The 27,464-nt window shown below is 39.5% G+C and overlaps 1 protein-coding gene and 1 long non-coding RNA gene across 6 annotated transcripts; one reads left to right on the forward strand and one right to left on the reverse strand.

Moving 5' to 3' along the window:
* LOC118497550 lies at positions 1-11,047 on the forward strand. The gene is made up of 3 exons (XR_004900075.1): positions 1-13; positions 4,487-4,489; positions 10,576-11,047. It is a non-coding gene; the product is annotated as an uncharacterized LOC118497550 (long non-coding RNA).
* CMC2 (C-X9-C motif containing 2) lies at positions 11,021-27,358 on the reverse strand. Of its 5 annotated transcripts, none has more exons than XM_036012249.1 (5): positions 27,233-27,358; positions 20,142-20,254; positions 15,586-15,657; positions 14,199-14,270; positions 11,021-11,401 (listed from the first exon to the last, which is right to left on the reverse strand). In XM_036012249.1, exons 2-5 carry the CDS (start codon positions 20,220-20,222, stop codon positions 11,315-11,317), a joined length of 312 nt encoding a protein of 103 aa, XP_035868142.1. In that variant the 5' UTR covers positions 20,223-20,254; positions 27,233-27,358; the 3' UTR covers positions 11,021-11,314. The 5 variants fall into 5 exon arrangements, with proteins under 5 accessions (XP_035868142.1, XP_035868141.1, XP_035868143.1 ...); XM_036012248.1 differs by having other exon boundaries at positions 27,040-27,358; XM_036012250.1 differs by lacking the exon at positions 27,233-27,358 and adding an exon at positions 26,736-26,926.
* Between the last annotated feature and the right edge of the window lie 106 nt (positions 27,359-27,464).

Genomic DNA, 27,464 nt, shown 5'->3' on the forward strand with positions numbered 1-27,464 from the left:
TATCTGACAAGAGGTTAGTGTCCAAAATATATAAGGAACTCCTCCAGCTCAAGAACAAAAAAAAATTAACCGCCACATTTTTTAAATGGGCAGAACTGAGTAAACATTTCTCCAAAGAAGACATACAGAGAACCAACAGGAACATGAAGAAAAATGCTCAACATCACTAATCACCAGGGACAAGCAAATCAAAACCACAATGAGGTACCGCCTCCCTCCTGTCAGGATGGCCACCATCAAAAGATGAGGGAGGATAAGTGTTGGCGAGGATGTGGAGAAAAGGGAACCTTTGTGCACTGTCAGAATATTGGGAGAGAGGCCGCTCTCTGTGCAGAGCAAACACTCCAGTGAAAAACAGCCAGGTCTAAAGCTCTGAATGCAAAAGGCCTCACTTTCTTTCTTTTTTAAAAAAAAATTTTTTTAAGATTTTACTTATTTATTTTTAGAGAGGGAAGGGAGGGAGAAAGAGAGAAACATCAATGTGCAGTTGCTGGGGGCCGTGGCCTGCAACCCAGGCATGTGCCCTGACTGGGAATCGAACCTGCGATGCTTTGGTTCTCAGCCCACACTCAATCCACTGAGCTACGCCAGCCAGGGCAGGCCTCACTTTCTGAGTTTCCTACTCTATCTACAGTTAAGTAGAAAGCAAATTCCCCAAGAATTTCATAAGGACTTTGCTCTAGAGTTAAGATTGTGCTGTCGTATTCCATAGGACAATATGTGCTATCAATACCTCCTCAGTATAATATATCACCAATAGGAACTGTTCTCAAAAACTCCAGTACAAAAACCATCTCAGGAAAGTGCTTAAAAATTAACTGGATCTAAAGGAATAAGCCAGAAGTGGTGACAAGAGTGCAGGGAGGTCTTTAATCTGAAAGTAGTAGTCATTTTATAGAAGGTAGTTACATCCGAAATAGTCTAAGTCAAATTTTTATGTGCATAGTAACACCTGGGAATGTTGTTAAAATGCAGTTGCCTGTGGGTAGGTCTGGAGTGGGGCCTGAGACTACATTTCTAACCAGCTCTCTGGTGATGCTAAAACCGCTGGTCCATGAACCTCAGGGTAGGTAGCAAGAGTCCAAATGTAGATGAAGGCAACTGGGAAAAGAATGTCTCCTCACAACTCCTCACAACTCCTCACCAGGCTCTTCCCACCTCCCATTTTCCCAGCCCCTGCACTCTCCACTCACCCTCTAGAAATGAGGAGTCAGTCCTCTGTCTGTTCAAAAGACTACCATTCCTAGTGAGCAGAATCCCTGCAAGTTACAACTTCATGCACAGGACATCTGTTTTCGGTAATTTGGCTGATTAGGTCACCTGAAAATCTTCCTGTGAAAAAGCTATTTTAAAATATTACAGAATATATTTCAGATGTATTTTTTAAAGGTATAGTAGAGCTCACAAGAAGGTAAAGAAACCCTTAGGGGCTGAAAACAAAAAACTCTGCACCAGAAAGGTAAGAGCATCAGCAGATGCTGTGCCTTCTGGACCAGGCCCAGGAACCTAGAAACTGAGGATTTCATCCACACAATGGGAAAAAGATGGAAGATCTAAGTGCGAATGAGGAGTAGCAAGAGAAATAAGAACATCACGTGGTGATGGGCACCAAAGGGCACCCCCTTCTAAGAAAAGGTAACTAAAGAACTCCCCTCAGCAGGACAGGAAAAGAAGAGCAAAGCCGGGTTCATCTTGGGATCTGGGCAGGAAAAAAATTTTTTCACCTAAAATTCATAACCATGAGTCTTCCTTCACCCAAACTCAAGTAATTTTTATTAATGTTTATTACCAGAGTGGTCCAGGAATTTCTAAACAGAACAGTAGCGTAGAAGGTGGCTCCGAGTCTGTGACACCTCTGCGGTACCTTGCAGAGGACAATACCAGGCCTGTCACAGCACACACACGCCCCCAAGTTCCACTCACAGATTTCAGTTAAATAAACCCTGTTAAAGGTACGCTAACAATAAAAAAATTAAAAACACATGAGGGAACAACGTACCGTGAGGAAGCGACAGCAAACAAACAAAAGTATTAGACATCAAAAAATTCAAGTACAACTACTGGATAAAAATTATTAACAGAAAAAACTGTTTAAAAATAAAACAGAGCCCAGGCCAGTGTGGCTCATCTGGTTAGAACATCGTCCTATAAACTGAAAGTCACAGGTTCCATTCCTGTTCAGGGCACATACCTAGGTTGCGGGTTTGGCCCAAGTTGGGGTGCTTACAAGGGGGGACCCCCCAAAACAGGAATTATCTTCTGGAGGGCAGGTCCCTTGTGGTACAGGTTTCCCCCACTAGGTGAGTGTCCTCGGAACCCTTCTGTATCAGTGTACCAGCTGTGTTATTACGAGAGGTTGTGTTTGACTTTAGTGAACTTTTTTAAAGACTTTTCCAACACATTTGCCCATTTTATAATGGGTGATTTGTAAGTGTACCTGCCTACACCATGCTGAGTGTTCAGCACTTTTTGACCAAAAACAGCACGACCCCTGTGCCCCACCCTCCCAATTCACCAGATCTTGCCCAAAGCAACTTTTTTTTTGTTTCCCCAGATAAAAAAAGTCCTCAAAAGGGAATGTTTTGCCGATGTTGAAAAGGTGAAACAAAAAACAGCAGAAGCTCTAAAAGTCATCAAAATCGGTGAGTTCAAAAACCATTTTGAGCAGTGGAAAAAACATCTCAATGGGTGTATTACGTCAAATGGAGAGTACGTGGAAGGTGATTGAAGTGTAAACATGTAAAAATAAATACATAATTTTTTATATATAAATTCTGTTTTCTTGGAAGGTCCTCCCCACCCCATATAAGAGGCAACTGATCAATGTTTCTCTCTCGAATCAATGTTTCGCTCCCTCTCTCCCTCCTTTCCCCTCTCTCTAAAATCAATAATCATGTCCTGAGATGAGGATTAAAAAATAGAAAAAAAAAACATAAAAGTGAGAATTAAAAATATAAGAAAGTATCTTTTAAAAATAGAATGGGCCAACATGAAAATGAACCAAATAGAACTTTTTAAAAAGATTTTATTTATTTTTATAGACAGAGGAGAAGGGAGGGAGAAGGAGAGAGAGTGAAAACCACCACTGCTCTGAGGGATAAAAAAAATCTAGAATTCTCTGAGATAGAAAATAGCAATAAGATGTAAGAAGTGAGTTAAATTACATTCTGCTCAGGTGGAGGAGTAGAGACACTGATTCTAGCCTTTGTTAAATCAAGTGCACATGTCAAAAAGCTAATGATAAGAAAATCTGAAAAGATGGTTGTGGTTATAGAAGCAAACTTCTGGATCTCTCCAAATCCCCCAATAAAACCAGAAACTTGGTAATAAATCAAAACTAACAAAAAATCATGGATCATACTTACAATAAAACTAGGTTAAAAGGTTAGCAACAAACCGCAAATAGAAGTGAGGACAAACCATCGAGAGCCACAAGACCTGTGAGGCATGAGCATCTACATGCAGAGAAGCACAGAGAAGCAGTGGGGCATCTGAAGCACCGAGGACTGGGGAACCCTGAGTGGTCGACAGATATTCACTGCAAAGCCTGACGGGCCAGTCTGAGTCTGGCAGCTGAAACCGGGAGGGGTTTTGCCCACTTCAGTAGTGGACGAGTAAAAGGGACCCAAGAAGGGGTGCAAAGGGCTGGAGCAGTTTAATTTCTATGAACTTTCAAAGCCCACCCTTCTAAGCTTCCTCTCCAGGACAACATCCCGCCCTGCAGAGGAAACAGAACAAAAGTTGAGCAGAACAGGGACAACAGAGGTGAGGAAAAGTAGAGGTTCAGATAAAGATGGATGAGGAAAACAATCTCAAAAGCAAATCACTCTAATTTTTAATATGCAGAAGCAACAGAAGAGAGAGCTCTGTAAAGTCAGAAAAATGACCTGAGTCAAGACTCATGCAAGTTCAGAAACTAAAAGGCACAAACTGTTATCAAAACCCAGGGAAGGTTGTTCCCATGAGACAATCCTGAGGAATGCACTAGAGAATGAACTTCAGACAACCAGAACAACTGGAGAGCTGTAAGACTAGTGGTGAGCATTAAGTATATACTTATAATTTAAATAAAGGGAAAGAATGCAGTATATAATGGCAGAAAAGTACTACAAGGTGTTCAATAACTTACCTGACTATTGGGAGAGATAAAGAAACTTCAGGAACAATTCCCAAAACCACATTGCAGGGCTGAGTATATGATCCTGACACAATTAGGAAGCTGCCAGGCAAAAAAAAAAAAAAAAAAAAAAAAAAGGAAAAACTGCAGATACCCTTGCTGGCCCACCATGTCTGCTATAATCCGCACCACTAAAACGGATACAATACATCCTGCCTGGCCCCTAACTTGAGTCAATTTCAAATTCAAATCTCACTGATTAATGGATACTAATTCATATCAGAAAGCCTAACTGTAAGGGAATCTGGGAAAATGCAGTGTTTCGGCTTTCCAGTTCAGCAGTGGGGAGGCTCACGGAACTGCAGTGAGCAAGTGTAAGCACAGTAGCAACCACAGAAAGGAACTTCCTTAAGCAGACATAGGTGTCTTCCAAAAGCCTACAGCAAGCTTACTTATCAGTGAAATGTTAGGATTTAATATCAGCACTGAGAGAAGTCTGATGTTTCTATTAAACATTGCACTAGATGCCCTAAGTCCAATTTTTTAAAAGAGGAAGTATAAGCATTTGAAAGGAAGAAGCAATACTATTAACATTCACAAGTGACATGATTGTCCATATAGAAATATCTAAGATAATCTGTAAGTTATTATAATTAATACGTAAAATTCAGCAAGCTTTCTAGATATAGGATCAATATAAAGAAATCAATTGCATTTCTATATACAAATGATAAAATAAAATATGTAACTTTAAAAGTACAATTTAGGATCAAATCTAGCAAAAGATACATAAGATTCCTATTTAGAAATCATAAAAATGTATTCAAAAACATAAAACACCTGACTAAATTGAGAGATGTGTCATGTATGTAGAAAAACTTAATATGATTAAGATGTATTATGTCTATAACCATTTAAGGTGTAATTTAGAAGCTTCTAGTAAAATTGAAGATGCATACCTTACAGCTCAACAATTAAAATCCCAGGTTTATACCCAAGAGACACTGGGTATAAACTGTCACAAACTGCACAAAATATGTAAGACTGCTAATTAAAGTATTATTTACAGTAGCAAAAATCAATTATCTAAATGACCAGCAACAGGAAAATGCACAAACGAATAGGTACAATCACATAATGGAATATAATATAGCAGTTAAAATAAATTTTAAAAGAGCTTCATTTATCAATATCCTTTGGAAAAAAACTACAGAAGGCTGTGTATGCATCATGATGAATTCTAAATAAAATGTTTACACATGCCACATAATATAGGTTATGGATACTTATATATTAGAAGCATAAAATCATACATGGGGGTAAAATATGTCAAACCAGAGTAGAGTTACCTCTGAGAAAGGAAGGGGTGTGGGACTGGGATGAGATACACGGGAGGCTCCACACACACTCACAATGTATTATTTCTTTAAAAAAAACCCTACAATAAATATGGCAAAATATTGAAATTAATAAAGCTGGATAGTGGGTATGTGGGTGTTCATCTATTCTGTATACTCTGCCGTAAATCTGAAATATTTCCTTTACAGAAAGAACGGTATAGTCCTCAATATCAGCGTAACAACAGTCGTCCACATGAAGGCGGCGCACACCGGGCCAGCGTCTATGGGAGCCGCTCAGCCAATTCCCTCCCGCTCTTTCTCTCTACCATCAGTCTCATTTGGGGCCCCCTGTCTTCCTATGTGACCAGCTGCCACTGAGATCAGACTTGAGCTTAGAGGAAGGAAACCGCCCCACAGGCCTCCAGCCTAGGCCACCTGCTCCATCTGCAAAGCATCCCTTTGCTCTCCCTCGCAGTCTCTGTTCTGGATACATCTTCTCCCGTGGCCTCGCCGGGGGAGGTCGGCATGACTAATGATTAAGGCAGGATTTGGCACATGGGAACCCCTGGATCTAATGTCATTTAAAGGGCAGCAGTTTCCATCTCAGAGTGTGGTAGAAAAGGCAGCTCATTTGAGGCTTGGTGACTTATCTTTTTGCTAAACATAGAATGATCTCGGTATGTCCACCTGGCAGGCCAATGACATTACCTAGTTTGGCCCACACTCTTTCTCGGGAAACTAGCTGTGCTTTGAGCTAAAAACTCCATGGAGATTAACCTCCATTTATGAAGGGTCAGAAAAAGCTCAACTTTCTATCCTCACTCTAAAGTAAAAATTGTGTAGTACTTCCTACAATAAAGTATTACTAAAGTTGCCATGACCGGAGCATCAAGGCTCACAGTGTTCCACAAAATTAGATTTCTCAGAAAAACCTGGGCCTGAGATCCTCAACTTCAAGAGATGATCATGACCCAAAACCACTGAAAATCAACACTAAGTTAAATAAATCGATCACTCTGTATTCTGCACATACCCTACAATGTATCCCCAGTGCTCTCAAAAGGAAAGCCCAACTCCTTATCAGGGCTCAGATGGTCCTTCATGACATGAGCCCTGACCTGGACTAACCAGCTTGTTCATCAATCACTGGCACCCAGCACAGTGCTGGATGCTTGGTAAAAGGAAGAAGAGAGAGAATCTCTGTTCCTCCCCACCCCTATCTGACTCCAGCCTCTTAGGCTCCTATTACTAAATAAACAAACAAATAAACAAACCACACAAATCCCCAGGGGGACAGTGAGCTTGCTCTAGAGAGAAGAAAACTCTAATGTAGAGACATTTCACTCTGATCCACAGAGGGCTGGGAAAAAGTAGGCAAGACTGGGGACATTACCTAAACCAGAAAGTCCTGATGTGACTGTGGGAAGAAATGCAGCAAGGCAATGGGACTTACTTATTCTGTGAAAGGTAGATGTACAGGGATCCAGGGAGGGGTGAGTTTCTAGAGGCTGTAGCAGCCTGGCCCTTCCTTCTGCCTCATACCAAGCCCCTCACCCTTTGATTCCTCCACTGCTGGGGCCCTGCCCAAATGGGACCACCCCAAATGATTTGCTGCATTCTACAAAAATGCAGGGAAGTGTTACCAATACTCCAGTTTGGATGCACTCATAAAGAATAACAGTATTGGTGGGTCTTTATTCTGTGCCAGTTAATTTTCCAACAGCTTTATAGACATTATCTCAACTAATCTTCACAGTAATCTATGCAATAGGTACTGATAACATCCATCATTTACAAATGTGGAACCTGAGGCTTAAAAAAATTTAAGTAACTAAATTTGGGTTGAATTAGCTTAACCATAACTATTCTTCACCCAGCAGCCAGAGAGATCCTTATAAAGCCCAAGTTCCTTGCTGTGGCTCCCAAGGCCCCTGCCCATGTTCTCCACTCATCTCATTCCACTCTCCCTTGGTCCCACCGTTCCAGCTCCACAGCGTTTTCTTTCCCCAACTCCCTTCCTAGAGGGAGCTGAAGAGGCAGAGGAGCCTTGTATTGCCAGGGCCTTGAGTGTGCACCTTGCTGCACAGGCATTAGAACACCTGGAATATTCAGAGTAGGGCCTTAAAAGCAGTGTGCTGTGTTTCCCTGGAAACTCTGGGAGGGTCGTCTGGAGGGAGGCCGGACAGGAGCGAGGAGAGAAGTTCTGAGCAGGACTCTGTGACCCTCGATTTAGCCTCAATATTCAAGGGATACGATACACTCCTGTTAGTAAAGGTGGCACCCTCCAGTGGTATGAGAGGTGAGGATAGGAAACAGACATCAACATGGGATGGAAGTTTAAAAGGAAAACAACAACAAAGACCCAAGACAAACTGCTTGTACAGTTGTAGCATCTTTTATTGCAAAACAAAGTTACCTCCTACTGATTATTTAGTGCCTGGGCCTGAGGTACTAAGGATTCCGTGGTTAACAAAGCAGTAAATGAGTCCAACCACCTCATTTTAAAACTAAGAGTGGAAACCCAGACTGAGAACTCTGTCAGAAGTCACGTAGCTAGGTACCAACTTACAGACAGCCACGCCCATTTTTGCAGGCCCCACCAGGTCTTGAGATGGCTATTAAGGTAATGTGATTATATATAAAGAGGGTAGAGGGCGTCTGAGCTCTTGAACTCTGCTGCCAGGGCACAAATCCGACCACCCATGGCATATGTAGTCAGGGCTCATTTCCTTCCCAATCCACCTGGCATATGGTTATCTACTGTTCTATAAGTGATGTGCCCCCAGAGACTCTCTGAACTCCAGCAGTCCTCAACTACAGCTGCTCCGGCACAGGAGTGCCAGCAGTATCGCTTTAGTGTACATCTGACATTACAGGTGGGGAAGGTGATGATCAGTGGGCAACCAACTGACTTGATAATTCTTTGCAGTTCTTCCAGCACAGCAGTGGTGTGCCATTGGGGGCTGGTGTCAGCTGGTACCAGCTCAGAAGAACCTACTAAGTGCACCTCTTCCCAACACCACCTTTGGCGACATCAGCTTGGTAGCTTGAAATCTGCCATGGCAGAAATATTTACAACACAGAAAACGGCAAATGCTACAAACCGGTGCCTTTGTCTTGCAGAGCCAGCCATTAAACGTTTACCGGCATCGCTGGTTCCTGGTGACGTTAGGGTATCTGAGGTTTTGGTGCTCAGGGAGCAGGAACAGAGCCTTGCTCTTAATTCTTCGTAGAAGAAACACCATTACATCCTGCACAAATAGGCATTTACTGCTCTCTGAAAAGAACACTTTGCATGTCCTGCAGTGCTTCAAGTTTCCCGTTTCTAATTTGTTTTCTAGAAAAAAAACATCACCACTGTCACTATGGGCGCTGAATCTCATCCATCTCTGTGTCCTCAAAGATATCACTCCATAAATTAATCCCTCTCTTCTATGGCATTCTTTCAACATACGCCCATTCCCAACTGTCACTCAACTTTCTTTTGATTTTGTATGAAGACCTCTCGATCCTACACTGTCCTTCCCTTCAGAGCCAAGCCTTCTCAAAGGTGCTTATGTCCTCCAGCTCCACTTCAGCTTCCGCCCAGTCCTTACCACACCAAGTGGCTCTAAGGCCACAGATGAAAGAGGGATCCAACCTACGGCCGTCTCAGCCCTTACTCTGATCCAGCGACACTCCTTCCTCTGCAAACACCCTTCACTACCCTTTGCCTTCTGCCTCTATGCCTGCTCCTTCTCCAAATATGGGGCTCTCTCCTGTCCTGAAATGCTAATATAAATGCCTAGAAGCCCCACCTGTCAGTTCCAGATAATTCTAGCAAGATGTGATATTGGGGAATAAAGGATAATTTTTACTCCGTAAAACTTGTAAGTTGTTTGAATGTTCCTAAAAATGTAGTACTTATATAATTTAAAAATTAAGTGACCCCTCCCCCCCCCAAAAAAATCCCATTCTGCTCTAAGAAACTCTCCTGGTTCACTATCAACATCAGCCCAGGTCATTAACTCTAACCTGTGTGCTGCTGTCACCCAAGTCTGTCTCAGTCCAGGCAACTCTAGTAAGCCCTAAATCTGATTGCTCAGAAGCCTAAAAGCCATCTGCACCCAGATCGTCCACACGCCTGAGACTCAGCACTTCACAGCACACCTCTCCCACACTCCCTCCCCTCCGGGCAGGGCACCTACAGCAGGCAGGCACAAATCCAGTGCCCGAGGCCTCCTAGACTTGTCTTAAACCCTGCTCCATGTTAGTCGTGCTGATTCTGTGTTCAAATTCCCCTCAAATCTAGTCACCCCTCTTGATCTCCAAGCCACTTAATTCAGGCCCTCACTTTTCACCTCAATTAGGGCATAACCTAATTGGTCCCCCCTGAGTGTAATCTCTCTTCTCCTCCAGTTTACATTACAAACTACAATCAGAAAAATCTTACTAAAAACACAAATTGAAACATATCAACCTCCTAAGTCCCCTCCATAAATCCCAAATCACCATATTAAAATATGTAACTGGTCACCACAGCATTGAAGAAATAATTCCAACAAAATTAAAAGATATTTCTGATCTTCCTCCACCAAGCATTCTCATATTCCAGCCATGCTCAATGACTTGCGTTCCCCAGAATGAACTCCATTTTCACTCTACTTGTCGAAAGTCTCCTGGGCTAAGCAGCTTTCTTGGAATGGCTCCTTCTTCCTGAAGGCTGGGCATGAATGCTCTGTTTTCTATGACACCTACCTAATCATGGCACTTACTGCACTAATAGTCAACTTGTTGGTTTATGGTAAGCTTTTAAAGGCAAAATGTCTCATTTCCATACCTGTACTGCCTGACCAGGGGCAGTGGGCGGGGGGTGGGGGGGAAGGAGACTGGGGGAGCACAACTGAATATTCACAAATCTCAGTCTTGAAAGGGACCTCAGAATTAATTCTGCTTCTTCCTCTAACCCTTCATCAAATGTCTGTTATCCTTTGTAACCACCTTGCCAAGTGAATATCAAGATCCATCCTCTTGAATACCTCTTGTGATGGGGAAATCACTTATTAAACACTGAGACCAACAAGGCCTCATCCTGAACATAAACATCAGAATTCAGGAGGAGGAGTTCGCAGTGCACAGTCTGTGTTGTCATGTGGCTGGAAGTTGCTGACTCTGATTCTCACGGGTCTCAGAAACACCAGGCAGAAAGGATGCTGCTAAAGATGAGTATGGGAAGAAGAGAGAGCCCTGCACCCAGCAAGAGGAGGCATGCGAGCCTAAGGTTAATGCCCAGGAGTTAAGTGGCACCCAGGGCGGGCACACCCAACCAAACAGGAGCTAAGTCCATCGAGACTTAAATTCTAACTACATGTACTTTTATCAATGTTAAACATCTAACCCTTTAAGAAAAATAAAGTTGGAACATTTTCATATAGTTAACACAGCTGGGGATTTCCTCACTCTTTTTGCCCTAGCTCATACCTTCAATGTTTAAGCTCCAGAATTGGCACGCTGTTCAAAAGGAAAATCTAATGGGACCATTTTGCCCTAATTTCAGGAGTCTAAGAGAACAGAGAAAACATGATTAAAGTCAATGATTTTATTGAGGGAGGGATCAGTTGCTCAAATGTTAAGTGGCTGCAGGCAAAGGAAAGCGGCATGTTAAAAGTCGGGGCGTTGGGAAAGGAATCAGAGTACTAAAGGCTCTGCCCAACGGACAGTCTGAGTCCAGGGTTTCCGTGTTTCTCCATGGCTCGATCTCTTGTGGGTCACTTGCTGTTCAAAAGATTCTGGAGACCAAATGAAACAGGATTCTTTTGGTTATCAACCAAGAGTCTTTAGGTCTTCACTCAGCCAAGGCATCCAGTGAAAATGTAATTTATGTTTCAGATTCATCTGGAGAATTAAAGAGCTTCTTTCGCATTGCATCGCCATGCTCCCTGCTCTTGATCCTCTTTTCCACGTACTGGAAAATAAAAGGAAGGGGGAGAAAAGAGCAGATTATATCACCATTTATATCAAGTAAGTTAAATATTTTAAAATATTTGGAAAATAAAAATAATGTTTTTGCTGACAAAACTCTTATGTCTTTTATTTCACTAAATCTGAGATTGGAAACTGACCTTAGAGGTATCTAGCATAATTTCATTCAATATAGTTATCTACATCCTAACAGATACTCAAGCCTTTACTAAATTAATTTCCTTTCAAAATACGAACTCAGTAAGTAAGATGAATGAGTTTTGTCCCTGCTCTCCATAGCTCACAATCTATAGAATTATCCAGCCTCTGATTGAACACCTCTAGTTATGAAGAGCTCACTACCTATTTATTATTCCAATAATTGTGGCAAAGTTTTTTATGTTGAATCAGTAAGGGTTTCCCAGTAAATTCTCCTACTGCCCTCTATTTCTTCTTGCCTGCTATATTCTTTCAAGTATGTGGTTACAGATAACCCACTCATAATCTCTTTCTCAGGCTGAATATCACTCCTTTCTCCACTGTTCTCAGAATAGGGCTTCTGCCTTCTAATATCTATAAAGCACCTTTTATAAAGTGCTTTAATATCAATATTCCTTATGAAAAATAACACAGCCAGAATTAAACACAGTGCTCCAGAAGCAGTCTGGCAGATGTGGACTACAATGGGCCTACTAGTTCTTATGACCTAGACACATTACATTTCTGTGAATACGAATATTATCAAGAGAAACTGGCTCTTAGCAACCACATTATCCTGTTGGTTCACAATAGGAACTTATACGCAGCTGAACTTCCCAGGGTTTTGTTTGTTTGTTTGATCACGAACGGTCATTGAACCAGAGTCTCCCCAAATCCCGTGTGTCTATAATCAGTTGGATCTAAATGCAGTTTTCCCCTTAGAGGTTTTCAACTTAGTACTCTGATCTCGCTAGTAGATTATAAATAACAGGAAATACAGACAGAGCCTGGCATTTAGAAAAAAGCACTTGTTTAAAGCAGAGAAACTTGAACATAAGTGTTCTTATAGGTTCATATATATAGGCTTATAATATACATACCAATACAGACATATTTTAAAGGTGAATAAAGAGTCCCTGGACAAAGAGGGAAAAAAGTAAAAGGAAATCCAGGTTGAAAAAAGGAAAAGCAAATCCAAGATGAAAAAAAATGAGTGTACGTGAACAGCTGAACATCAAAATCTTTTAGGAGACAGATATGGAAAGAGGCCACAGAAAAAAAAAATTCACGACAGAGAGCTAACCAGACACTTGACCAGCTCCCCGCCCCCACCTCCTGAGACAATGGTGTGAAGACTCCCAGCTTTGAGTTACTTCACCTTCTGGTCCAGTAACCTCGAATATTAAGGAGTTGGGCCAGATAATCTTTAAGAAGTGTTTTACATCTAAAGTTTTGATTGAAGGTTTCTAACATATCTACCAGAATGATAGTTTACAAACTTTTTTCTTCCTCATCAAAGGGCCACTTCAAATTATACATGAAGCAATAGGTCCCTTTAACCAAAATAACTCCTTTCATGTCATACATTAATTTTCCTCTTAAGATTATTAAGGAAAAGGTGTGTTTCATTGCTTTAAAAAAATCAGGGATAAATAAGCCACTACTCGCCCTGGCAGGGTAGCTCAGTTGGTTAGAAGGTCATCCTGATACACCAAGGTTGCGGGTTCGATCTCCAGCCAGGGCACACACAAGAAGCAACCAGTAATTGCATAAATAAGTGGGAAAACAAATCAATGTTTCTCTCTCTCTTTCTCTCTCTCCCCCCTTCCTCTCGTTCTCTAAAAATAAATAAATAGAACATAGATACCTGCTCTGAGAAAAATATTTTATATCTATCTTTAATCACATGTTACCACCAGCAATTAGGCTGTGAGGAGGATCTGAACAGTAAATCTTCTGAAGATAATCCTTTGTAGCATGCCAATAAAATAAGTCATAGTGGAAATGAAAATACAGTCTATATTAAAATATATATTAAGATTATTTCCAAAGGCAGTCAAAATGGTCCCTGAATAAAAGAAGAAAAAAAAAAAGGACGAATACAATGTTATTCACAAAACTCCACTGAAAACACAGATAGAATGGAAGGTCAATTAACCAAAAAACCAAGAGGGACAAAACAGATGCTACAAAGTAGTAGTATTAGTGATTATTTCAATAAATGAACAAAAGCAACAACACAACAGCAAAGAGAGGCTCAAGAGAACTGGACAGACCCTATGTCTAGTCATAAGCTTCAAGGAACGAAGCACTCAAGTGACACATCAAGGGGATGGCAGGAAGAGAGAGCTGGAAGCGATGTGGTAAACAAAAAGGCATCAAAAGCAGAGAGGAAATAAATGAGGGCCGGTTCAGAGGATTAAAGGATGAAAGGACAGAAAAATGTCTATAAATCAGGTCATTAAGCAACATAAAACCACACAGAGGACTTAAAAAAAATAAATCAAGGAAGCCCTGGCTGGTATAGCTCAGTGGATTGAGCGTAGGCTGGGAACCAAAGAGTCACTGGTTTGATTCCTACTCAGGGCACATGCCTGGGTTGCGGGCCAGGTCCCTGGTGGGGGTCACATGAGAAGCAACCACACATTGATGTTTCTCTCCCTCTTTCTCCCTCCCTTTCCCTCTCTCTAAAGATAAATAAATAAACCTTTAAAAATTAATAAATAAACCAAGGAAAATATCTGAAATTTATATGAAAAACCCAGACAAAATAAGAGTATCTACAATAGTCTACCAAATATTCACTAACACCTCAGGACTACCTGGGAAGAAAATTTCATATGATCAATCACCAAGTCCATGATGGCAAAATCATTAAACTGTAATAAAAAAATCTAAACTTAGGGAAAAAGTTATGTTATACAACTGAAAGTGAGAAATAAACAGCTATACTCAATAAAACAGTATAGTCTTTATTTTTCCATAATCTTATTTACAAAGAAACAGAGCCCTAAGTTTAGTTTCCATCTAAATGAGCCTTTACATATTAAAAAAAACACACACACAAAAAAAACCTCTTTTCAAAAATCAGTTTAAAACATTTATACATGTACATGTTGGTCACACAAAGAAAATTATCACCCTTAGAACTCTGGAAAGTTCCTCAAACAGTAAAGACACTTTTTTTCCAGGAAAGAAAAAAGCAAAAAAAAAAAGCCCAAAGTGGAAAATACAAAAATGAAGAAAGATAGATGCTGGGAAGCTTCAAATATTATATCTAATACTTTTCAATATAAGGCTAATGGAGGGGAAAAGTTCAAAGTACAGAAAATGAAAGAAAACTGGAGGGCAGATTTTTAGTATAGATTTTTAAATATTCTGGACATAAAACATCCGATGTACAAAACAAATGGAATTAGATTTCTTTTCAAAGATTTGAATGCATTCTGCTTGATTAGCAGTACCTGTAAAAAGACACTGAGTTAGGTATTTGACTATTTGCCCAAGTCCAAGTCTCAGCCTAAAATTGGGTTCAGGAGTCGTTCCAAGTAAGTCAAACTAGATCCCTATGGTTTATACATACCATGACTATAAAGAAATTCAAAATTCTAAAGCTGTAAAGAACCTAAGTCTACCCTCACCATGTTATATAAGGAAATTTAGGCCCAGAGAGTTTTAGTTACCTGCTATAGCTAACAGCTGATTGATAGGTCTTTTCTGCTGAAGAGATTCAATTTACCAAACATTTTAATTGAACAAAGACAATTACAAATCAAACTCCTAAGAAGAGAATCCTCTTTTCCCATGGCATCTTTTTTTTCATCTTTAATTTTATTTTTCAATTACAGTTACATTCAGTATTATTTTGTATTAGTTTCAGGCACACTTGTATAGTGGTTCAACAATCATATGCTATACAAAGTCAATTTCCTAAACTTTAAAATTCATCCAGAGGAATTGCACTGATTACAAAAAGGAAGTTGTTTTCATTTATGTGCATGCCAAACAGCAGCGGTATCTAAAATTGCTGCCAGAAGAGGCTTTCATTTCTCCCCTAGGTTTTAGGGGGTACACACATATAAAGTCAATTTTTCTACGCTACACTAACATTTGGGAAAGGAATTTAACAATGGCAATAATATATGATATTGTTCAAAAATGTTCTGTTCCATTGTTGAACTATTTCCATCCTTTTAACACTTTTCTTACCTCCTTCTTCAAGCATTTTCTCATCTGCCGATCAAGATCATTGCAATAACCAAAAAATTTCAGAATGCTGTGCTAAAAGAAGAAAAGGGTAAAATATTTCAACCCATAATATGCTACGGCACAGAGAATTAAAAAACTTCTTTAATGTGTCACCTTGTTAATAAGCAAATAGTTAAATCACAAGTATAAAACATCCAAATTAACATGCTTATCCTGGCTTCCCTAAAAAAGAGGGATAAATGCTCTATAGGTAGAAATAAAAAATAAGACTTTTCCTTGATAAATGTGAAGCCTATTAACCTGCCAAAACCTCATAATGACAGAGTGTAAACACTTTTATTGCCTAAGACCGTCTTCTCTGAGGGCATGTTAAAGTCACAGTGCAATCCATCCTCTGTCATGGGGAGTGATGTCAAAGAGCAGTGTGGCCATGCTCACACGAGAACGTCCTTCACCAGCAAACACCGTCCAATAGAAGAGCTACTTAACAAATGCCTGATGCCAAAGCCATTTTCTCATTTGCCCCCATTCCAAATGTTATCAAAATAAATCAGAAACACATAACATTGTTATTAGATGGCCTATATGGGCCACATAAATAAGCCACTAATTCACAATAGAGAAAAATCTATGTCTGAGGTTCAGTCTGCTTTATTTGAAAAACAAAAATAAAAATCCCCTACTGGTTCAAGTTCTATGACTATCATCATGGCAATAAATATGTTCCAAAGCAGATTAAGACGAATGAAGTCAAGAACCTGAACTTAGTAGGGCCATATTTGGTGTGCTTGCACAACACAGTTTTTAAGGCTGGACTGGAGAGCGGGCCGATCTGGAATGATGCCATAAATGCTGAACTTGTAATTGTAGTAATAAGCAGATCTTTTCCTTTTCTTTCTAAATAAGGCTTTCGTGGAAACCAGGCAACACATAATTAGTAAGCTATGCATCATGCTATTTCTTTTTTTCCTGATTGATTACCACTTTAAATGCACTTTTCTGGTCCACATTGGATAAATGGTCAGAGTTTTTCTGGCAAGCATTTAAAATAGACTAAGAGCTCCTCCTGGTTACCTAATGACCTCCTCAAAATAACTATTTCCTGTGTGCTTTTCCTAAATTACTTCCTTGAAAACAAATAAGCAGAGACAATGCAGTTTCACACACCTTCTGGTCAAACAGAAATAAAGGATTAGACTTAGAATGCAAGGCAGTAGTTTATAGTTTTAATTACATTTATTCCTATCATCCCATAAACATACAGCTTATATTAAAAATTCAAGAAAAAAAACTGATTAGTATTTTTACTTTTACCTCAATATTAAGCCCAAATAAGTATACTCTTGTGACATTATGTGTAAAACTCAACATGCCCAGTGAAAGTGGTCAAGGACATGCCCATGTACTGCAATTCTCTCGTACACAGCACAAGCTTCTCGTGCCTGATGTCTATTTCTAGAGACCCAAACTGGCTTAGCCACTGATTTTAAATGAGTGAATCAATGCATTAATGTCTGGAAGACAATGTCCCCGGCACTAGGATGCAGCAGTGAGCAAGGAGGACCTGGGTATGTCCTCACTTCGCACACTGTCAAAGGGAGGAGGCGAATAATGACTGGAGTGCTCTAGAGCAATGTTCCGTGTAGTTTAGGGACGTCCAAGAGTTCTCAAGACCCTTCCAGGAGATGCGTAAGGTAAAAACTGTTTTCCTAATAACTAAAGATCTTACTTGTTTTGTTCACTTTCATTCTCTAGCAAGGGTACAGTGGAATTTTCCAGAGGCCACATGAGTGTAATGTCATTGCAGATTAAATGGAGAGGCAGCTATGAGAAACCAGCTGTATTCTATTAAGTCAGACATTAAAGAGAACTGCAAAAATGTACAAGCAATGTCACTTTTTTTTGTTTTGGAAACTAAGAGCTTTTTATAAAAAATAACATTTGAGTTTATTATTTTAAATAAATTATTTTTTAATTTCTCAGTTTCAACTTCTAAATTCAGTAAATATTGATATATACAGCCCATGTAAACAAAGTTCTCTGTGGTCCTCAATAGTTTTTAAGAGTGTAAAGGAATCCTGAGACCAAAAGGTGTGAGAACAACTGTCACAAAGTAGGAAGTATATTATGTATGGTATTACTGGAGTAGAGTGACTATCACAAGAGAAGCAAGACCAGGAAAGAAGAAAAGAAAGAAGAAATGACAAATTAAGCTGAATAAAACCTAGGAGATTATAAATGGTCTAGCAAATGGGAAGTGAGGACAGTGAAAAAGGCTCTAAGTTAAGCAAAGGAAAAAGCCAGTACAAAGGCTCATAAGAGAAACATGCTCCAGTGCAACTGCAGAAAAGCACACGAGAATGAGGGGACGACCAGACGTACAGGACAGCAGTGAGGCCCAAGAGGTAAGGAGGCACCAGTTTCAAGAAGGTCTTGCAACACCAAGTAGAAATGAAGATTTTATAGACAAAAGAAGCCATTAAAGGGGAACAATGATTAAACTTACGTTTCAGAGGTCACTCTAGATCAGGGGTGTCAAACTCGTTTTCACTGGGGGGCCATAGCAGCCTCAAGGTTGCCTTCAAAGGGCGGAGATAATTTTAGGACTATATAAATGTAACTACTCCTTAAGGAACTGTTAAGGAGTTGAAATTACAACTTGGCCCTTTGAAGGCAACCAAGAGGCTGATGTGGCCCCCGGTGAAAATGATTTTCAAACCCCTGCTCTAGATGCACTATGGAAACTGAATTATGACAGAAAAGGACAAAACAGTCAGGGGACCTAACTTGGAAATTAAGTGGTGTTAAAAGATATACAGATACACAGATATATCTATGTATCAGAGGAACAGACCAGAAAGCCCAGAAATAGACCCACTAACTTATAGTAACTGATTTTTGGCAAAGGCACCAAGATAATTTAGTGAAGAAAGAATAGTTTCTTCAATAAATGATGCTGGAATAATTAGGTATCCATAGGTAAAGAAAGAAACCTTGACTCATACCTCACACCATACACAAAAATTAAAACTTGAAGTGAATCACAGACCTAAATGTAAAAGCTAAAACTGTAAAATTTGCAAAAGAAAAAGTAGGAAATATTTGTGATCAGCAAATATATAAGATCCTTAAAACATAAAAAATACAAACAAAAGAAAAGAACTGGTAAATCAAACTTCATCAAATTTGTAATTGCTCTTCAAAACACATCCTTAAGAAAATGAAAAAAGGATGTCGCAGAAAAGGATGGGAGAAAATATTCACATTATACTTATCAGACAAAGGACCTGTATGCCCAATGACAAAACTAATTCTGTCAACTCAATAGTAAGACAGACAACTCAATTTTTAAATATTGGCAAAAGACTTTATATGAATGGCCAATAAGCACATAAAAAGATACTTAAAATCACTGACCATCACGGAAATACAATTTAAAAACAAATGAGATACTACCATATACCCACGAAATGGCTAAAGTTAAAAAGACTTACAATTTCAATTCTTGACTTAAATGGATGGTGAAAATTGTTTGCCTGAAGTATATTATTTATCTACATTTTCTGAACCATAAAAAATTGACTTCACAGGTTAGGGGTTTTACTTATGTTACCTTCAGTCTTAAAATTTTGCTCATTTAAATCATACTGAAAAGGTACAGAGGATAAGAAGCATAATTGTTAGGTACAAAATAGGCAGGAGGATGTCAAGAATAGTATAGGAAATGGAGAAGCCAAAGAACTCATATGCATGATCCATGGACGTGAACTAAGGGGACGTTCCCTTAGTTCATGTCCATGGGGGTGCCAGGTAGAGGGGCATAAAGGGGAGAAAAAACGGGGACAACTCTAATAACATAATCAATAAAATTTACTTTAAAAATAAATAAATCATACTTATTACTATTAAAATTTGACATATCTACTGTTCATGAACCTCAAGAAGAAACTAATGCATCATGCAAAGTTAAAGAATAGCACAAATGCTCTATACCACTGTCTCATGCATCAGGTATATGAAAAAAGCTAAATATCTGACATCTGTAAAAATATCAGCTCAATTTAATGCATTCCAAAAATGGGCTTTGTTATTTTGGTTTTAACCATGGAATTTTACTTCCATTTCACTAACAAGTAACCTGTCAAATTAGGTCTATCATAACTTAAATTTATCAACATCTAATTATAAACATGTTTCAATTTCCTTTAAACACAGAATGGGAGACATCAAGGAACAGAAAATCTTAGACTAATTCAATTATGATCAGAAGAGTCAGGGCTGAACATAATTGTTTTAGTGCTCCGTAATCAGGAAAAGTATTTTAAGAACACGCATTCTAAATATTAAATCATTTCAAAAGATGCCTAGCAAACTTTCATCCTTCAATTTTTAATCATAAAAGTAGTTTCTCAAAAATCACAAGCATCAGCTGCTAATCTTTACTAAGCTAAGACATTATCATTCCCTTCCATTAATGGAAGTAACATTTAAATTACATCAGTGTGTTATACATTAAGTTTCACTTTTACTGTATGGTAATTTTTCTGAACTCTTACATTTTTGTGACAATCCTTAAGTAAGTTAATCAAGGCGTTGCATTCTTCAGTGTGCAAGTGTGGAGACAAGTCAGGGTGCATCTTTAGGAGGTGATGGAGCACAGCAGAGCAACCTGTGGATACAAGAGTGTCCTGAATATGTGTGGCTGTATTTGTTAGTGCAACCTAAACTATTTTCATATTTTCAGTAAGAACCCCCAGTGACCTTTATCAGAACAGAATGTTGACCTTAGGCAAATTATTCAACTAGAGCCTCGGGTTCTTTATCCAAGGATTGAACAGAATCAGAAATTTATCAAGAGTGTTGAGAGAACATGCAGGTTCAGAAAAAAGCAGGACTCCTCCACAGACCTGATCCTGGAAATCAGCGCTCAAGCAGAGACAGTTTACCCATGTTAGTAAGCCCCACATTCCTGAAACTGATTACAACTCAGTTTGTTCAGATGAAATTCTACCAATTAAGAGAATTGGCTTATTGCTCCTTTAAAAATGTGTATTCCTCTGAGAAAGTTAAAGGGAAAATTAGTCATCTCACACGAGTGTGAATTAATATAGACTGCTTTCTTCCTAACTTCTGCCTAGGAAAATCTAACTAAACAATGAAAACAAACAAGATGCAGATGGAAAATAAATTTTTCAAATTTGGCAGATATATCCATAAAAATGTGATTATTACAATGACAACAAGAAGCTGAAATCCCTGAAACTGGTTTAATTAGTTCACTCATATAAGAAATTACCAGCTAAGGTCAAAGGAAAAGCATTATTTTGAGGTGTGTGCTATAGTTATGTAGCACTATATACCTACTGTCTTTTATAACCTATTCTTTTTAATTCAGAAAAAGTACCAAAAGAAAAAAAAAACCACACCCAGTTAATTGCTGTAATCTTTTAAAAGTTCTAAGAAAGAATATAGGAGAAAATTACAACCTTAGTTTGGGTAGAACGTTCTTAGACACGTAAAAAGCACAATCCGTTAAAGAAAAAAAATGGTAAAAGCTCATCAAAATTACAAATTTTACTGATTTAAAAAAACACCTATAAGAAAATGGAAAGCCAGGCCACACTTCGGTGACATGTGAATATAGGTTCATCGACTGTGATAAATGTACCATTGTGGTGGGGGACGCTGATAATGAGGGAAGTTGTGAGTGTGTGGGGGCAGAGGGTGCGGGAGATGGCTCCACTTTTTGCTCAATTTGGCTGCAAACCTAAAATTGCTCTAAAAAAAGAAAATCTACTACAAACCACAGACTTCAAAAAAATATTTGCAAATCATAGATGATAAACGACTTGTATCTATAATAAAGAATGCTTACAAAACAATCCAGTGTTTAAAATGGACCCCCTAAAAATGGATAAAAGATTTGAATAGATATTTCACTGAAGATGACACAGGTTAATTAGGCACCTGAAAAGATGCTGAACACCATGAGTCCTCAGGGAAATGCAAATTAAAGCCACAATGAGATGCTACTCCACATCCGCCAGAATGTCTACTATCAAAAAGCCAGACAATGCCAAGCACTGTTTAGACTATGCAGAAAATGGACCTCATGCATTGCTATAGAGAATGTAAAACAGCACAGACACTTGGGAAGACAATTGGCAGTTTCTTAAGAAGTTAAATACAAACTTACCATATGACCTGGAAATTGCACTCCTAAGAATCTTCTCAAGAGAAATGAAAAAATACAGCATGGGGCAGAAGCAAAATTACAGTTGTGAGCACATGAAACATGGTTTACTCTTGTATTGTTTATAAGTATTGTATTATTTTCCATATGAATTGTAAACCTACTTTTGCTTCACCCTGTAGTGTTTCCACACAAAGATATATATGTCAATGTTCATAGCATTATTCACAATAGCCAAGACTGGAAACAATCCAAATGTCCAATAATCATGTAATTGGATAAAAATATAGTGTATTTACACAATGGATTACTATTTTTCCAATTAAATGAAATTAACTGATACATGTGCCAACCTGGATGAACCTCGAAAGCACTAAGCTAAATGAAAGAAGCCAGATTTCAAAACACTACATTGCATGATTCCATTTATATGCACTGTCCAAAAAAGGCAAATTTGTAGACAAAAAGCTAATCATTGGCTGCCTAGACCTGACAGTAAAAGTGGAGAATTAACTTGCAAATGGACACCAAGAAATTTTGGGGGGGTGATGAAAATGTTTTAAAATAAGACTGGAGTAATTCTTGTGCAATTGTATAAGTTTACTAAAATCACTGAATTCACTTACACTGGGTGTATTCTATAAAATGTAAATTATACCTTAACAAAGCTGTTAAAAACAAGTTGAGAAATTCAAACTGCCCATTCACCTTTCACTCCCAACATATAAAATCCTTAAAAACGTCTAAACCAATAATTCCAAAGAATCATAATATACCTATTTCAGATTTCAACTTACAAAAAATACCAGTAGATCACAAATAGTGAAATACATTGAATAACTAACACCCCCACACACCCCCACACAAAATATACCACAGCCAAAGACTGAAAATTCACCCTGGCTGGTGTGGCTCAGTGGATTGAGCTCCAGCCAGCAAATCAAAGGGTTATCGGTTCAATTCCCAGTCTAGGGCACATCCCTGGGTTGAGGGCCAGGTCCCCACTGTGGAGATGTGCAAGAGGCAACCACACATAGACATTTCTCTCCCTCTCTTCCTCCTTCCCTTCCCCTCTCTCTAAAAATAAATACAGTCTTTAAAAAAAAGAAAGAAAATCAGGGTGTTTTGCCCAGCTGAGAGTATTTGGAATGGAAATTGAAAATACAGCCTAGTTCAAGTCTTTTTTGCCTGCCACTGACTACAAAGTCTTTTTAATGATACAAATTTTTGCCTCAGGAAAATGAGGTCTCATATAGTACAGCAATTTGTGTCATCTAATACTATACCAATATACAGTATCAGTCATCTGGTTTCTGCCTCACTTAATCTTCTGAAGGAAAATGTACACTGGTTGAGTCACCTAGCAAATGACTTTAAAATTTTATTTTGTAACATATTTGACAAAACGTTTTTTGCATATTTCTGTCAACCAGCCCTCAAACTTATGCTTTTACAGTTCAGAAACAAGCTTATGATGTACTGAAATGACTTAATTGGCAAAGTAAACATCTGAGAAGATAAAAATATACATACATGTTGTATATAAGCATAAATGCGTATTATGATATACATGACTATAAAACAATCGCAATGTCCTTAGAACACACATAAATGAGTGCTGATATCTTTGACTAGTCATCTTTAAAAGCCTATTCTAATAACACTATTAATTCAAAGTAATTATTATGAACTGAAGAAAAGCTAAATATATATTCCAATTCTTTATTTTTTAATTTCTTCAAAGCCATAAGGATATATCTACATTATTAATGTACAAAATAATTTGTTAAATACTATGTGCTAGGCACAAGTCTAATAATCCTCCCAATAACTATAGGAAGTAGGTATCTTTTACATTTCAGTTGAATCCTAAGAAACTGCCTTTTTGTACATCAAAATATGCATTACCCACATTTTCATGGCAAAACTAAGCCCAGCCACACAGTAAGTGGCAGAGTTACTATATAAGGTAATCTCTCACCATGACAGATTTTTTCCCATGTTCATAATAGGAAAAACATACCTTCCCAGTCGTTTGTGAATGAAATAAAGTCAGATAGCAAAAAACTACTATTTACCAAAGAGCCTCTGACTGGCTACAAGTTCATCAGGCACTAATTCTAGACCTAGTTTCCAAAGAAGTCAATGTAATAATGATATCATCCTGTATTATTAGAAATAGAGTGTCTGTTTGCACTAAGAAAAAAAACAGGACTATACTCGTCCTGATCAGCCATGTCCAGAATATTCACCAGTTGAATATTCCTGGGAAGAGTGCTCAGAAAGTGGTGGCTCTGTCACTACATTTAAACAAGGAACCATTAATAAAACTGGTAATATCTGCCAGTTTAGGCAAGCCCTCAACAGAGGAGACAGATAAAAGGAACTTGGTTAAGTTGGACAAACCATGGATTTGTAGGGAGAAGACGCTTTGAAGGCAAAAATTGTGGATTCAGCTACTCACAAGCTGTACCACTTTGTTTACTTGATCTGAGACCTAAGTCTCTTCTTTCTAAAAATGGCATTAGCTCTTAACCTATTATCTCCATGATATCATGAGGTTTAAAATAACATGGAAGAGTCTCTGAAACAGTCAACAGTGTGTGTGACACGTAAAGTATTATTTGTCCATCTGAAATGCCCTGTCACGTAACAGAAAGAGTTTAACTGAATTTACTCTGAGGTGTTTCTGGGAACAGGACTGGAAACCAAAGGGTGGAAGTCACAGAGGCACCTGTCATCTTTTTTTTTTTAAGTGAAGATTCTTTTTTTTAATTTTTTAAAAAAATTTTATTTATTTATTTTTAGAGAGGGAAGGGAGGGAGAAAGAGAGAGAGAGAAACATCAATGTGCGGTTGCTGGGGACCATGGCCTGCAACCCAGGCATGTGCCCTGACTGGGAATCGAACCTGCCACAATTTGGTTCGCAGCCCACTCTCAATCCACTGAGCTATGCCAGCCAGGGCGGCAGCTGTCATCTTCATGGACCAGCCCAACAAGGAAACAGGCTGCTACGTGAAGCTCTCGCTTATCTGTCCAAATGTGCCCCACAGAGACTGGCTACATCAATTAAGGATGCAACAGAGTATTACTGTACCACTGCATTCTTAAGTTTCTTCTCAAATCTAAGCTCACAATCAAATGACTTTAAGCTATTTCCAAAATCAAAAGTCACATTCATATGATAAACACCTGCTACTAATAGGAATACAGAACACAATTTCCAAAGGACAGTGCCAAGGTATTGTGAACAGAGGCTTCGCGGCTGAAACCAAGGTGAAGGGAATAGTCATCTGTGATAAGCTGTCATGCGTGGGTGTTTGCAGTGAGAAAGAAGAGGGATGAAGTCCACTATTATTCAGTTAAAAAACAAAAGCTCAGTCCCACCAGCATTTAGAAAACATCAGAAGGGTTACCTTGTCACAATTATAACACTTCCCTTGCTATGCCAACTCCACCCACTTCCTCAAGTATGCACAAATTGACACCAAAACAGTCAGCTGAAACTCTTAAAAATGTTCAGAGTGACAATATGATGTTTTGATAAGTGGCCAACAGGCCCCTAAAGAACTATTTTAACTTTTACTAGGGATAAGCTGAGAGGGTAGAAGCAGTAGGGTACTCTCGCTGACAGTGTAAAAATTAGTCTTATTTTATTCACTTTTACTTTATCTTACCAAGACTTCGAGATAAAATATTCCTAATGAGTATTAGATGGTAGAAGACTTCAACCACCAGGTGGCACCATTTCAGAAAATAAATAAACCAAAAGCAAGCAACAAGCAACTTTAGTAAAGGGTGTAAGCACTTCAGCAGACCTATAATTACATGGGGGAAACCCCATTATTTTAATGCCATTTTTGTTTTCTTTAGAAAGAGTTTGCTATTGTGTGGCTGCACCAGAAATAAATTTATGCTACAGTTGCAAATCCCAATGTCATTTTTAAAAAAGCAGAAGGCCAGAAAAGTCTCTGAAAAATCTGTTCTCCAGAAAAAACCTGTAAATAGTTAAAGCTTTCTAAAACAATCTTTTAAAGCCTATATTTCAGAAAGCACTGGAACTAATAAATTAGTATTTCTCCAACTACCTTAAACTACGTGCCATATTCAGCAGAGGTAGCAAACATAGCAGGTAACAGGGGACGACCAAACCCTACCCACTTCTACTTACTAATCACAGCTGCAAGGTGACCAAGTCTAAACAGGTGCTGTTAAGTAACAGATGGGCCCAAAGCATAGACCATGCCCACCGCTACTGAGAGCAACCCCTGGGCTTCATGGGGGAGGGCTGTATAGGACTCTTAACTTCCATCACACAGTTTCTTAAGGAATGGGCCAAGCTGTAGCTTTCCCTGAACATTTAATCAGCATTTGCTAGGTGCTTCAAAATCACATGAATTTCGGGGGGGGGGGGGGGCGGGGATTAGTCCATACATCTCAAAGAACACACAGGCTAATGAGAGAATATTCTTGTAAATACATATAGTAAATGCCCACTGAATGTTGAGTTTAGGATTATCATAGAAATAAAAATGGTTCAGACCTCAACATAGGGCTTTTTTTAAAAGGGTGAGATGAGGCTCATTTTAAACCAGCATACAAGTGCAAGAACCTGTATATATAGAAAGGAGATACAAAGGGTGTCACAACAAAGGCCTTTGCCAACGCAAACTTCTTTTATGCATTTAAAAATTTAAATGAAGGTTTCCAGAACTCGGATTTGCTTAAAGCACCTATTGGGAAACGACAGGCATGGTAATCTTGAAACCGACTAAAAGGGATATGAACGTCTACACTCCCTGAAAAGTGTACTAACAGGGATTTTATGAGATTCTCCCTTCGCAGGACGGATTGGTGGCAACTTTCACTGCAGCTGAGATGCGCCCCAACGGGCTCCTCTCTTCTGCCTGCAAATTCTAAACTGCATAATCAATAACAATAATCACACAATGTTCACCGCATCAAACACAGCGCTAAGGTCTTCGCTTCTCACAATCGATGCCATGGGTTTATACCATTTTACAGGAGGGCAGCCGAGGCTCAGGGAGCGGAGAAGCCCGCCCAAAGTCACAAGGCTCGAGAGTGGCGGGACAGCCTGCAGAAGAGTGAAACATCTAGGACAACACCTGCCCTCAACTACTAGCAGGTCCTCAGCAAAAGCCTGAGGGTGGAGAGCTCAGGCAGCACCTGTAGCCTCCGTGACAAAATCCCCAGCGCAGAGGCAACTGCCGCCCCGAGGACCCCGCCTTCCCGATACCAACCTCCAAGGACAGAAAGTCCCGACAGGACGCTGCCCTGGGGGGCGCACGAGAGCAGGGGACCAGGGAAGAGACAGGTGGGTGTCCCGCGGGCTCCCCGGACGCCGCGGTCAGGAGGAGAGCACTCCTCTGAACCCCAGACTCCCCAGACTCACCCGACTCGCGGCCACACCAGGAGGGCTGAAGCGGTATTCACCAGAGAAGGCTCCTCACCCAAAAGCAAGGTTGTCTGGGCGCCAGGGTCAAGGGAGCTCGAAGTAGGGAAAGCTCCTACGCACTCCACGGCTGACCGGCTAGGCCGGCCCATGCCGCTAGCGGCCTCGGAGGCGCAGGCGCCACCGGCCTGAACGGACCCATTTTACGCGGGGTGGAGGGGGGGAGACGAGCCTACAGAAACACGGCAAAACCTAAAGAGCAAGCTGAGCCAA

The sequence above is a fragment of the Phyllostomus discolor genome, chromosome 12 (genome assembly GCF_004126475.2).
Source record: "Phyllostomus discolor isolate MPI-MPIP mPhyDis1 chromosome 12, mPhyDis1.pri.v3, whole genome shotgun sequence".
Taxonomy (NCBI): domain Eukaryota; kingdom Metazoa; phylum Chordata; class Mammalia; order Chiroptera; family Phyllostomidae; genus Phyllostomus; species Phyllostomus discolor.